The 13,089-nt window shown below is 62.0% G+C and overlaps 1 protein-coding gene across 5 annotated transcripts in view; it reads left to right on the forward strand.

Annotated features, from left to right (window-relative positions):
- The window catches only part of PLA2G6 (phospholipase A2 group VI), a 37,891-nt gene extending 25,312 nt beyond the window's left edge, over nucleotides 1-12,579 (forward strand). For 4 of the 5 annotated variants that reach the window (XM_036457409.2, XM_036457410.2, XM_045587499.1 and 1 more), the window contains 10 exons: nucleotides 2,580-2,688; nucleotides 3,824-3,976; nucleotides 5,484-5,562; nucleotides 6,729-6,892; nucleotides 8,048-8,198; nucleotides 9,912-10,048; nucleotides 10,447-10,601; nucleotides 11,230-11,397; nucleotides 11,858-11,931; nucleotides 12,069-12,579. In XM_036457409.2, the coding sequence (XP_036313302.1) occupies nucleotides 2,580-2,688; nucleotides 3,824-3,976; nucleotides 5,484-5,562; nucleotides 6,729-6,892; nucleotides 8,048-8,198; nucleotides 9,912-10,048; nucleotides 10,447-10,601; nucleotides 11,230-11,397; nucleotides 11,858-11,931; nucleotides 12,069-12,213 (1,335 nt within the window). In that variant the 3' untranslated portion in view covers nucleotides 12,214-12,579. The remainder of the gene's footprint in view (nucleotides 1-2,579; nucleotides 2,689-3,823; nucleotides 3,977-5,483; nucleotides 5,563-6,728; nucleotides 6,893-8,047; nucleotides 8,199-9,911; nucleotides 10,049-10,446; nucleotides 10,602-11,229; nucleotides 11,398-11,857; nucleotides 11,932-12,068) is intronic. The other variant, XM_036457412.2, reaches the window with a different exon arrangement.
- The last annotated feature ends 510 nt before the right edge of the window (nucleotides 12,580-13,089 follow it).

A 13,089-nucleotide genomic window follows, 5' to 3' on the forward strand; every position in this document is an offset into this window, starting at 1 on the left:
GCCCTTAGGATGATCCCGTTCAGCAGTTCTTGAACACGTTGGTCTCTTTGGTCCCTTTGTGCTCTTAAGAATAATTGAGGGCTGAAGCCGGTTTGGCTCAGCGGTAGAGCGTCGGTCTGCAGACTAAAAGGTTCCAGGTTCGATTCTGGTCAAGGGCATGTACGCTGGTTGTGGGCACATTCCCGGTAGGGGATGTGCAAGAGGCAGCTGGTCGATGTTTCTGTCTCATCTGTTTCTAACTCTCTATCTCTCTTTACCTTCCTCGCTATAAAAAATCAATAAAATATATATATATATAAAAAAGAATAATTGAGGATCCCAAAGATGAGGGTCTATTTTTAATCCTCGCCCGAGGATATTTTTTTCCATTGATTTTTAGAGAGAGTGGAAGGGAGAGTGAGAGACAGAGAGAAACACTGATGTGAGAGAGACACATTGATTGGTTGCCTCCCGCATGCTCCTGACCAGAGCTGGGAGCTTGCAGTTGAGATACCTACCCTTGATGGGAATCGAACCCGGGACCCTTCAGGCTGCAGGCCAATGCTCCCTTCACTGAGCCAAACCAGCCAGGGCCCAAAGATTTTTTATATGAATTTTACCTGTGTATGATTACCATCTTAGAAGTTAAAAGTGAGAAAATTTCAAAATACTCATTAATTCATTCAACTATAATTTACCATCTCATACTAACATAAATGATATTTTTATGGGGAGGGGACCCACAAAATATAATTGACTGAGAGGAGATGGCGTTGCTTTACATTTTAAAAAAATATATATTTTATTGATTTTTTACAGAGAGGAAGAGAGAGGGATAGAGACCTAGAAACATCGATGAGAGAAAAACATTGACCAGCTGCCTCCTGTGCACCCCCTACTGGGGATGTGCCCCTGACCGGAATCGAACCTGGGAATTTTCAGTGGGCAGACTGACGCTCTATCCACTGAGCCAAACCGGTTTCGGCTGTTTTACATTTTTTGAATCGTTTTACTGCCTGGCCTCAGGGCAGACATGGTTCTCGCCTCTGCGATGCTCACCTGTGACGTGTGCTGGGACACGTTGAAGAACATGAGGAGAGCCTGGCCTTGCAGAGGCCTGTGGCTGGGAAGGACAGAGAACTGTGGATGCTTCCGACAGGGTGGCAGCTTCTGATAGGCTGGCTGCGGTGGGCCCTCCGCACTTCACACACCAGGCCTGCTGCCCAGCTTATTTCTATGGGGGGAGCGCGCGTGCGGCAGGAAAGAGAGCCTCGATGACTCTGGGTTTGATGCCGCTGCCTGGCTTAGTGCCCAGCACCAGCACTTCACCCGCCATTGCTTTACGCCATCGGTGCAAAGGCAGACATCTTGGTATTTTTACGAGAACAGCCTTAACCTCCACCTCCCAAACCTCCCGAAGGGCCTCCGCATGCCGGGCCCACAGACCTTCCTCAGCGCGGCTTCATGGCTTCCCGGGCTGCAGTCCCGGCAGCACCATCTTCACGTTTGGGGCCCGTTCGTGGACCTCTTTACAGTGATGGGCTTGATTATTTCTTCGAGTTGGTTTTCCAGTCCCGGAAAGCTATTTGGGAGGAAGTGATGTATCACTGCCATCAGTGGTTAAGCCAGAGCCACAGCTAAAGGTAACCAGAAGAGAGCTCCGTCACTCATGTCTAGAGCACGCATGTCTGTGCCCCCGAGCTCTAATGGACGTGAACAGCTGTGGGGACAACTGCATTCTAGACACACCTACCTCTTCACTCTCTAGACCAGGAAATCAGGCTCCAAGACGAGGGAGGTAATGAGACCAGAGCTTTGGCCTGGCCCTGGGAAACCAAGCCATGCCCCACCGCCCAGTCTCCAGATGGTCACTGCACAGCGCCATGTGCAGCAGGCGGCACTGAAGGCTGCCATCAGGGAGGACAAGTGCATGGATGCCCCTTGGGACTAGCATACTGGCCCAGACCAGCAAGACAGCCTTCCCATTCCTTGCTCACCCTCTCCTCCTCCTGAAAGCACTCAGTAGCCAACCCTTCAGTGTCCCCATACCTCCTGGGTTGGGCGTCACCGATGCATTGCTTCCTGAGAGAAGGAGCGGTGCGGCTGGGGGCCAGTGAGGCACTTGCAGATTCTGCCTGGGTTTTGAAGCCTCACCTGGGGGTGCTAAGCCTGCTGGCAGGGCACCAGCCTCCAGATTGTAGACTGGAATTCCAGGTCAATGGGGCAGGAGATCAAAGGTCCCAGTGTTGCCCTGGCCAGTTTCCTCAGTGGTTAGAGCATCAACCCAGAGAGAGGGACACGGGTTTGATTCCTGGTCAAGGGTATATACCTCGGTTGCAGGCTTGATTCCCAGCCCAAGTCAGGGCATGTGTGGGAGCAACCTATCCATGTGTCTCTCTCCAATCGATTTTCCCCCCCCTCTCTCTAAAAGTCAATGGAAAAATACCACTGGGCGAGGATTTAAAGAAAAAGGGTCCAGGGTCCCTGCCGTGCTGAGGAGAGGCTCTGAATTGGGAAGCGTGCGAGAGGCTGGGCTCCTGTTCCTTTTGTTTCCTTGAGCTGTTGGCTCTTTCCTCCAACCCCCGCTCCATCCCCAACAGAGAGGCAACGTGGAGATGATCAAGGCCCTCATTGTGTTTGGGGCAGAGGTGGACACCCCAAACGACTGTGGGGAGACCCCTACCAACATAGCCTCCAAGATCGGCAAAGGTGCGTGCTCATCACCCGGTCCAGCTTTGGGCAGGCGTGGGGTGCGGGGTGGGGAGGAGGGAGGCCCAGCTGGGGCCCAGCGTCCTGCTTGTCCCCACCCCATTGCTCCTGCGCAGGGTTTCTAGGAGGACCTGGGAGGCTGAGACGGGAAGCTTCTGTTTCCCAAGAACTGGGGCCCCGACCAGTAGATGGAGCCCACAGGGGCCAAGCCAGTCCCCGCCCCCCTCGTGCAGCCCCATCCCACGTCAGGGTGCCAGGGCTCAGGGGGTGGGGCAGGCAGTGGCAGTCCTTTTCCTCAGTCTTTGAGAATTCCCTGATGGAACCACTACACATGTGCATGTGTGTCCTGTGCTCAGGCACCCTGCACGCATTACACTACACAAGTGTGTGCATGTCCCGTGCTCAGGCACCCTGCATGCATTACACTACACAAGTGTGTGCATGTCCCATGCTCAGGCACCCTGCACGCATTACACTACACAAGTGTGTGCATGTGTGTCCTGTGCTCAGGCACCCTGCACGCATTACACTACACAAGTGTGTGCATGTCCCATGCTCAGGCACCCTGCACGCACTGCATGCTCGCTTGGTGAGCCTTGGCTTCAGGGCTGGAAAAAGCAGGTGCACCTCACCAGCAGCCTGGAGCCCCCTCTGGAGGTGTCCGGGGGCTGCGGAGGTTGCCGTGGGTGTGTACCCACCAGTGTGTATGCATGTGTGTACACATGTGCGCGCGCTGCCTCTTGTGGCATCCTTTCCAGTCACCCCATGCGTCAGATGGGCGAAGATGCCCGCTGGCTGGCTGGCCAGTCCCTTCGAGCTCCGAAGGACCCTGCACTCAGCAGCTTTGAGAATTGCTGGATATGGAGGTGGGAGTTCTGCTGTCTTGGCTGGAGTCGAAGGGACTGGCCTGCTCCTGCCATTTTCCACAGTCCACCCTGCACCTTCCCGGCCTCCGGAAGCTGCTTGGGATGAAACGGACTAGAGTCCGCATCCCTGCCGGGGTGGGGTCGGCTCCCACGTACCCAGGCCTGGTAGGCGGGAGCGGGAGGGGCCGTGCGTGGAAGGGAGGGCTCTCACTTGCATGATGACATCATTTCTGATCCAGTGCGATTCCCCCTCCCCACACTGTCCCCAGCTGGCACCAGGAAGACAGTCTTAACTCTGCTGAGAATCATAGGGGCCGGCCACCGCTTCCCAGGGGCCCCCTCGGAGCTGGGCTCCTCAGCAGCACAGCATTCCTTCTGCGGGGAAAGATCTCAGCCCCCACCGATCAGCTTAAACAACCTAGGTAGGCCCCCCCCACCATGCTCCCTCCTCTCGGCTGGTTCCCAGGCTCTCAGATCAGAAGGGCCCCCGCATAGAAGCCGGCCGCTCACAGAGCCGAGGCCACGGGCCCCTGGCTAACATGCCACGGCCCGTTCCTCCTGCAGGGATGCCCTGGACACGGGTCTCGGTCTGGGCTTGCCGGGCGCCCATGAGGTGGGTGCTTTCGTGGCCTCTGTCCCCCGGGAGTGCAGGGTGGAGTGAGGAGTTCTGTTTGGTGTCGGAGCCCTGCCCTTGGGCTTCAATGAGGAATGTTTCTGCCTGAGGCCTGGGTGCCTCCCCTGGCCCTTTCGTGACCCAGTCAGCTTCCGCCCTGGGCCTCCCTGGTGCCTGTGGAGCTGCCCCCAGGGGCCTCTGAGATAGCCCCAGGGCCCTAGATGGTCTGGGAAGGGGTCCCCTGAACAGGGCCGTCAGAAACCCAGCCTTGGTGAGCCTGACTCTTTTTTTTTTTTTTTTTTTTCTTTTTTCCTGTTGGGGAAGCAACTCCAGCCAGGAGAGCCCAGCCAAGCCTGGAGCCCAGTCAGTCCTCTGGTCTACTCTCCCCTCCCCCTGGCCACCCCCCTCCAGAACCTGCCCTCCACCTCCATCTCTCAATTCACAGGCAGGCAGTCACCCACGCCAGGCCGGATGGTGGGCCTGGGCGCGGCGGCAGATGGGAAATGCCCTGGCCTAGAGGGGCCAAGCGCGCCTTGCCCCGAGTTAGCTGTAGCCGAGTTCCCTCTTCTTCTCATTTGCATGCCGACACGTGCACCTGCTGCCCTCCCTGCCTGGCCCTCTGTCCACCGCTCTCCTGGACAGCCTCCCGCTCGCTCATCTTGCCCACTCTGGCCGCCTGCTGGCTGCTTCCTGCTTTGCTGCTTCTAGACTCCATGCTCAGCAGCATAGAGAGCCCGGATGACCTGACACTGCTGGGCCAGGCTCCTGGGGCCCAGCTGCTGGTCAGGAGGGCAGCTCAGGCACGGGGTGGGCACAGGGGACGCAAGGACTGAGTGGACGGGCGCATCCAAGTGGAGAGGCCACTGAGGAAGTTTTCAGAGGGATCAGCGTGAAGAGGGGTTCGGGTCTCCCGCCATGCATGGAGTTAAATCCCAGGGAACATCCTGACTTGGCCCTTTTGGCTCAGTGACCGTGGACGGGTCCTGTCTGCGAGTTGGGATGACAGCTCTGGGGATGGTGGGTGTCAGCAGCACAGCCAGGTGTGTGAGGAAGCGGACTGGAAGCACAGGACACATCGGGTGCCTGTGCCTCGCAGCCCTGAGGGGAGACACCGAGCAGCAGCTGGCCCAGCAGGTGGGGCCTGCGGGCTTTGGCTGAGCTGCTTCCTGTGACAAAGAGCTCTTCCCAGGGCAGCAGGCAGATGCTCCTGCTAGGGATGGTGGGGTGAGGGCTGGCACCAGTGCTCCTGGACCTTTTTTTTGGGGGGGGGGGCTGGCACCTGCCCGGCTTCTGCCCACCAGCCCTCTGCCCTGCAGAGCTGCAGGACCTGGTGCACATCTCCCGGGCCCGGAAGCCCACCTTCATCCTGAACTCCATGCGGGACGAGAAGCGGACGTGAGTGAGGAGGGAACGGGGGGCTGGGGGGGGAACGTGTGCACTTGGGGCTTGTGTCCAGCCTGCCCGCGGTCCTGAGGCAGCTCGGTCCTCTAGCACAGCGAGGAGGCTGAGTGTTTAGAGAGCCTGGGGCGGCTCCTTCGCCAGTGGCCGCGCAGGCTCTGGGTCACCTGATGCAGTGGCTGCAGCCCTGTCCCTTCCTCGAGACCTGTCTCCGATGTGGGGCCGGTGCAGGTCCTCTGTGCAGCCCAGGGCCTGCTTCCCCCAGATTCCGCTCGCTCCTTACCTGCCTCCCGAGCACCCGCTCTGCACCCAGACCCACTGCACAAGGCGGGCCTGGGTGATGGGCACCAAGAGCGGAAGCCCTGCCCTGCCCTGGATGACAGTGCCTAGAGCCCAGAATCGGTGCCCAGCAGCACATCAGGCCAGCGGGATGACATGGTTCCCAGCGGCTGCTCTCTCCCTCCCTCAGTAACAGAGAGGCTTGTTCTCTACAAGAGGCCCAGTGCAGGAAGTTCGTGCCCTGGGGGTGGGGGTCCCTCAGCCGGCCTGTGCCCTCTCACAGTCTGGGAGCCCCCCGCCGAGGGAGCCCCATCCCCCACCGCAGCACTGCCTGCCAGGATGCGGGGCTGCCCTCTGCGGGGCGATCATCTCGGGGCTCTCCAATGGGTCACCCCAGAGAGAGCCCGGCCCACCCAGCCAGGGCTGTGATGGATCGCCCCGCAGAGGGCGGCCCGGCTCCCTGCTGCAGCCCGCTAACAGTGCCCTGGTCTCCCTCTGCAGGGCGATCACGGGGGAAGGCTGGGCCCCTGACCAATCACCTCGCACCCGCCTTGCTGGCCCGCTGCCAGTGGGTGTCATAGCGTGGTAGTCCAGACGGTCGTTCCGCTGTTTGGTCAGTTTGCACATTACACTTTTATTATTACAGATGACTGTCCATGTGCCTGTTCCAGCAGCCTCCTAGGGACCAGCAGCATCCCTTGACCACTCGTGTGCCTGAGCTCCATTCCTTCATTCCTCCATTCCTGCGTTCCTTCAGTCCCGCACAGGGCTGCTTATCTCACGTGCCCATCCTGCGGTCATGGGCGCCCGGCTCACGGCTTGAGTGCGGGAGGTAACGTGCTGGCGGTGACGAGCCTCTTCTCCCCCGTGCTGTCCCCCCGCAGCCACGACAACCTGCTGTGCCTGGACGGAGGGGGCGTGAAAGGCCTGGTCATCATCCAGCTCCTCATCGCCATCGAGAAGGCCTCGGGCGTCGCCACCAAGGACCTCTTTGACTGGGTGGCCGGGACCAGCACCGGAGGCATCCTGGCCCTGGCCATTCTGCACAGTGAGACGCCCGCAGGGCGGCCGGGCGGGCTGGGCTCCGGGCCTGCACACGCTGGCCGGCCTCGTCTTGACTGGTATCTCCTTTGGGGGGCTCTCCAGGCTGTGGGGAGCCTCTCAGAGCAGCACCCCCCTCCAGGCAGGCAGTGCCCTCGGCCTCGGCCTCCCTGACTGTGACCCCTGCCTGGTCCAGTCGGAGCCCGTACTCTCCTGATCTGAGGGCACCAGGGGAGGACCCTTCTGCACCCGGGCATCAGGGCCAGGCCTGTGCGAGGTGCTAGGGACCCAGGCCCGAGTCAGACACACCGGGGAGCCCCAGTCTGAGGGGTGTTCGCCGAGGGAGGAGGCCACGGCCCAGCAGCCACCGTGTGAGGGACCTGGGCCAGGAGGGGCCGGGAGCAGCGACCTGGGCTCTGGGAGGAGGGTCCTCAGCTGGTGCGTTGCCAGGTTTTGGCATCCCAGCAGTTTACTGCCTGGTACTTCACATCGTGTTTATGATGGTCACCGTAGCCTCCTGAGGTTACAACGGGGGAAACTGAGGGCCAGGCCGGGTCTCCATCTGTGCGCCCCGCCCGTTGGCTCCTGGCTCCAGGTCCCACGTCCCTCTCTGCTCTTCAGTCCCTGCCTCTCCCCCAGAGGAGCCTCTCAGGGCCCGCCTCCACCGGGGACATCAGTGGGGGGAGAAAGCCCAGCCGCTCCCCCAGGCAGAGTCCCTTCCCCCTTCAGAGGACCCGGGCCCCGTCCAGGGTCTTCAGACTCCTGGGGGCTGCGGAAGGGGTCTGGGAGCGCCCCAGTTAGACCTGTCACCGGCAGAACCCCCTCCACAGCCCCCGCTTGCCCACCCGGCCGGTGAGGCACGTGGGCACCTCACCTCACCTCCTGTGAGCTGCAGCCTGCCCTTGACCTGTCGTTGGAGGCTCTGAGGACAGGGCTGGTTCTTATTTCCCACGACACACAGAATAGATCAGATTTAAAAGCTCATTTTCAGGGGAAATAATGTGCAATTGTGAATAGGAAGTCAAGTCCAGGGCCTTGTAGTGCTGAAGGGGACCTCTGCCTGGGGGGGGGGGGGGGGGGGGCAGAGGGGCCGGAGCCCAGCGTGGTCGGGCCCGGGCGGAGCTGCCCTCACCCGCGGCTGCCGCACCGCTGCTTCCTCCAGGCAAGTCCATGGTCTACATGCGTGGCGTGTACTTGCGCATGAAGGACGAGGTGTTCCGGGGCTCCCGGCCCTACGAGTCGGGGCCCCTGGAGGAGTTCCTGAAGCGGGAGTTCGGCGAGCACACCAAGATGACGGACATCAGGAAGCCCAAGTGAGCTCGCACAGCGGCCTGGGCTGTGGCAGCTGAGCTGGTCTGGGCAGAGGCTCCGGCCCTGGTCTGATTGGGGGGGGGGGCGGGGGCAGCTTCATCCCATGGAAATGAGGGGCTCTGCGTGTCCTAGGCTCAGAGGGCTCGATGCCCCTCAGCACCCAGCCAGGACTTCTTTGCTGAGCACGGACGGCTCTGCCCCAGGCTGGAGGGGGGGGAGGGGCGGGGGCAGAGAGGTAATGGATGCAGCTGCAGGTGGGAAGGCTCACCCCTGGTGGGAGACAGGTGAGCTGAGAAAACAGCAGCCATGTGCAGGGGATTCCAGAAGAGCCTGCAACACCACTGCTTCCTATTCTCCCCGCCCCAGAGCAGCTTAAAAACTGCTGCTGTGCCTGATGTTATAAGGTGTCCAAATGGTCCGTGGCAGGAAAAGGCTCCCCACCCCTGATCTAGGCCACTCTGACAGAACTCTGGACGTGAGGACTTGAGGCCTCCCCCGGGCGAGGCGCGCTCACAGACTGGAGGCCTCACTTCTGCTCACCCCTTTCCGGGATCTCTCCCTCCCTCCTTCGTCTGCAGGCATGGGGGAGGGGCAGTTCATTTCTGTTTACCTTTGGGGTCCCAGACTAATACAGGGAGGGTCTCTCCTTAGACCCTCACCTTTGGTGGGCCCTGTCCCTCCGGCCCCCGGAGGCCCTCAGCCCTGCAGTGTAAGTGGACGGAGCTTGGTACCTGCTGCCAGGTCGACGTTGGGCCTGCCGCTCACTTACCTCTCTGGGGGGGGGTCTTGCTCTTCCCTGGGACATACCCTGGCATTCCCTTTCTGTCTTGTTGGGTCTGTGCTTTTAAGTAGATTTTTTAAAAAGAAATCTTTCCCAGCTTTTAATTTCTTTTCCAGTGGAAAGATGTCCAAATTACCTTCCGCAGTATTCCCAGAAATGGAAGACTAGCATTTCTTCCTGGGCAGTGTTTGCTCCCTCCCTTTACATCTGGCTTTACAATATGGCAGATGCGTTCCTGTGTGACTCTGACCCCCTCCAAGTGTAACTCTGAGTGTCCAAAACAGCACTGTGCTCTCTTGCGCTGCTGCTGTTTCGAGGGGCCCACGTTTCACCATGTGCGTTGCCCTGAGACCACAGCTGTTCAGGGAAGCTGGGGCCGGAGGGTTCCTTTAGGCGGATTTCCTAGCGTGGCGTCCAGGCCAGAGCCAGGGCACTGAGAGAGTCTCCCAGGGGCTGTGCCGGTCTGCACCCCCCGTATGTAAGGGTGCCTGGTCTCTCGGACGAGTAGGAATCTTCTTTAGCAGACTCGCATAGCAGCTGGACACTGACGGGGGCCTCAGGGGACACGGGGAGGGGACCACAGTCTCCTGAGCTGCGGCCCCTGTTCCCAGTGCCGCTCACGGCCCTTCAGTTACCCTCCCACCAAGCAAATAGGTACATGGGTTTTTGGGGGGATTTCTCATTAGGTAAATGGTGGCGTAAGACCCGCTGTCCCGAGCCTGGTTCTTACCCTGGGACACAGCCCTCGGTGCTCAGGGCCCATCAGCTCCGGGAGCCGCCCGGTCCCTCTGCAGCGGCACGGGCCCACCTCCACGCCTGCGAGAGACATGGCGCGCTCCCAGGAGTGGGCTGACGCGGGTTGGGGGAGGGCGGGGGACGGGGGGCAGTCAGTGACTTAGCCATCCCGTTCCTGTTCCCGGCCCTGCTTCTCCAGGGTGATGCTGACGGGGACGCTGTCGGACCGGCAGCCGGCCGAGCTCCACCTCTTCCGCAACTACGAGGCCCCGGAGTGCGTGCGGGAGCCTCGCTGCGGCCAGAACGTCAACCTCAAGCCTCCGACTCAGCCCTCAGGTGAGAGCCACCTGACCGATCTGTGGGAGCCACTGACCTGCGAGGCGTGGGGTGCGGGTGGGAGTCGTGGGCTTGTCACTGGGCACCCGTCGCCCACCCGCTCCCATCGCTGCTCTGAGGCTTTAGTGCTGAGGACAGACCGAGTGGGGAGCTGCCAGGCCTCGGGCAGCTAGTGGGGGCCCCGGAGGCCCTCAGCTGCACCCCACCTTCCACAGGGAGGAGGGGCAGACAGCATGCCACACACATGCACACATGCACACGTATACACAGGTATGCACACACACACAGACACACATATACACAGACACATGTACGCACATACATGTACACGCACACATGTGCGCACACACACACATCCTGAGATCTGAAGAGCTGGGCCGCCCTCCTTCCCACCTCAGAGCAGCTGGTGTGGCGGGCAGCCCGGAGCAGCGGGGCAGCCCCCACCTACTTCCGGCCGAGCGGGCGCTACCTGGATGGCGGGCTGCTGGCCAACAACCCCACGCTGGACGCCATGACCGAGATCCATGAGTACAACCAGGACATGATCCGCAAGGTGAGAGCCACCTCAGGTCAGCAAGCCGCCCCCCCCGCCCCGCTCAGCAGACCCGGGGTCACCCGTGCGGTCACTGCCTGCGCTCTCAGCGGCAGCTTTGTCTCATGCACCTGCGTGGCCGGTGTGTCTGCCCGAAGCTCTGTGCCCAGAGTGGTTCCGAGCTCAGTCCAGACCAGTGGGGCAGCGGCCTCTGGGCTTGGGTCCTGCCTCTGCCCTCCCCTTCAGCCACTCCCTGTGCTCCGCCCTGTGAGGCATTCAGGACAGCCCCTGACCCGCGTGCGCATGGCCTGCTGGCTGCGGTCAGCATGCGGTCATCGCTAAGCTCTCATGCTTCCTGGGTGGCGAGCCAGGGCTCTGCCTCAGAGGGGGAGCGCCCTCTAGGGGCCAGGCCTGGCAGGGCAGGCTTCCTGGAGGGAGGAGGCTGTGGGTGAGGAAGGTCCTGGTCCTGTGACATCCTCCCTCTAAGCTGCTCCTTGTGGAGCGACTGCTGCTGAGTAAAGGAGGCAGCCCAGGCTGTGCCCCTCCCCAGGCACCGCGCCTCCTCTGCCCCCCAGAGCCCCCTCCGGGCCTCACTCCCCCGAAAGGTCCGCCGGGGGAAGGTCTCTGCCGACCCCTCCTGTCCCTCCAGGGCCAGGGCAACAAGGTGAAGAAGCTCTCCATCGTCGTCTCCCTGGGGACAGGGAAGGCCCCGCAGGTGCCCGTGACCTGTGTGGACGTCTTCCGTCCCAGCAACCCCTGGGAACTGGCGAAAACTGTGTTTGGGGCCAAGGAACTCGGCAAAATGGTGGTGGACTGTGTGAGTATGGGCCCCTCCCCAGGCCCCCCTTCCAGGTCTCAGCCCCAGGACGGTGCCCTCCCCGCTCCTGTGGTACCCGCGTGCCAGGGGCTCTGCGGACCCTCGTTAGCCAGCTCAGGGGGGGGGTCCCAGTTCCGTCTCAGTGCCAGGGCTTCAGCATCTGTTAGCCGCAGTGCCTCCCTTCGCAGCCCGCAGGGTGTCTGATGGCAAAGGCTGCAGGGGTGGGGCGTGGAGACTGTCCACTCAGCCCGCCCACCCGTCACACTGGCTGACCTCAGTGGTGCTGCTGAGCCACCATGAAAGCCCCAGACCTGCCCCTTCGATCGCCCAGCTGGGCAGTCACTGCTGCCCAGGGGAGGGCCTTGCCCAGGTCCCGCTGCGGATGGGTGGCTGAGCCAGACAAGGGGTCCGACCAGGGGCTGTGGGGGGGCTGGGTGCTCATGGGGCTCCTTCTCCCCAGTGCACGGATCCGGACGGGCGGGCCGTGGACCGGGCCCGGGCCTGGTGCGAGATGGTCGGCATCCAGTACTTCAGGTGAGGGCGGCCCTCAGCCCCAGCCCGCTCCCTGGCCTGGCCAGACGTGGCAGCCCTCCGCACTCCTGCCCTCGGCAGGGACATTTCCCCCCACCCAGGCCGAGTCCTGGGGTGACTCCTCCTCCTTGTCTTGGCAGATTGAACCCCCAGTTGGGGACAGACATCATGCTGGATGAGGTGAGCGACACGGTGCTGGTCAACGCCCTCTGGGAGACCGAGGTGTACATTCACGAGCACCAGGAGCAGTTCCAGAAGCTCATCCAGCTGCTGCTGTCCTCCTAGCCCGCCAGCCACCGCTTCCGCCTCCCCTCAGACACTAAGGGCGCCCTCGTTTGCCAGCCCCGGGCCCTCCCGTCCTCCGGCGCAGCCGCCCGTCTGCCTTCTGCCCTCTCCCCTGGGGGTGGGGCTCGAAAAGCTACTGACACTGACCACCCCCCACCCCGTCAGCAGGGGGAGCCCACGCTCAGGAGAGGGGCGCCCCATTCAACTTTGCACCTCGTACCCTCCCAGCCACCTGCGCCTCAGTGCCCCACCTGTGACTGCCTCGGCTCCCAACGGTCGCTCCCGGACTTGTGATTCTTCCGGCAGACAGTGATTTACGAGGGGGCGGGGCGCCCCAAACTGTGAAATAAACGGTTTGATTCCGGTCGCCCTGTGTTGCGTGCACTGTGATGTGAGGCCCCCCACCCACAGCTCCCCGCAGCCGTGCCCTTCTGCAGGACCCTCGGCTTCCTGTGCCCACTCTCATGGCTGCTGTTTCCCGGCTCCCTGAGGGGGGGCCTTTCCTCCAGGCCTCCCCCAGTGTGTGTGTGGGGGGGGTTCTGAGGTGCCCCCAGGCCCACCTGCCCCAGTGGAGGCAGGCCAGAGAGAGACCCACTTTCCGGGAGCAGATGAGGTCCAGAGGGGGCGGGGCTCCGGGTCACGCAGTGAGCGGGCCAGAGGGCCCCGGTCTGCCCCGCCTGTGGACATGGAGCAGAGCTGACCCTCCCCAGCACACAGGCTGGACGGCAGCAGCGGGCGAGGGCGGGTGCTCGAGGTGCAGGTCTGAGGGGCTCGGGGGAGAGCAGGAGGCTGACAACAGTGACCCCCACTGGCTGTTCAGCCTCCAGGGGGCTGTCGGGGAGGGTCCTGGGGGAGGGCAAGGGTCCTGGCCCCTCG

Source organism: Pipistrellus kuhlii, unplaced genomic scaffold, assembly GCF_014108245.1.
Source record: "Pipistrellus kuhlii isolate mPipKuh1 unplaced genomic scaffold, mPipKuh1.p scaffold_m20_p_3, whole genome shotgun sequence".
In the NCBI taxonomy this organism is placed as follows: Eukaryota; Metazoa; Chordata; class Mammalia; order Chiroptera; family Vespertilionidae; genus Pipistrellus; species Pipistrellus kuhlii.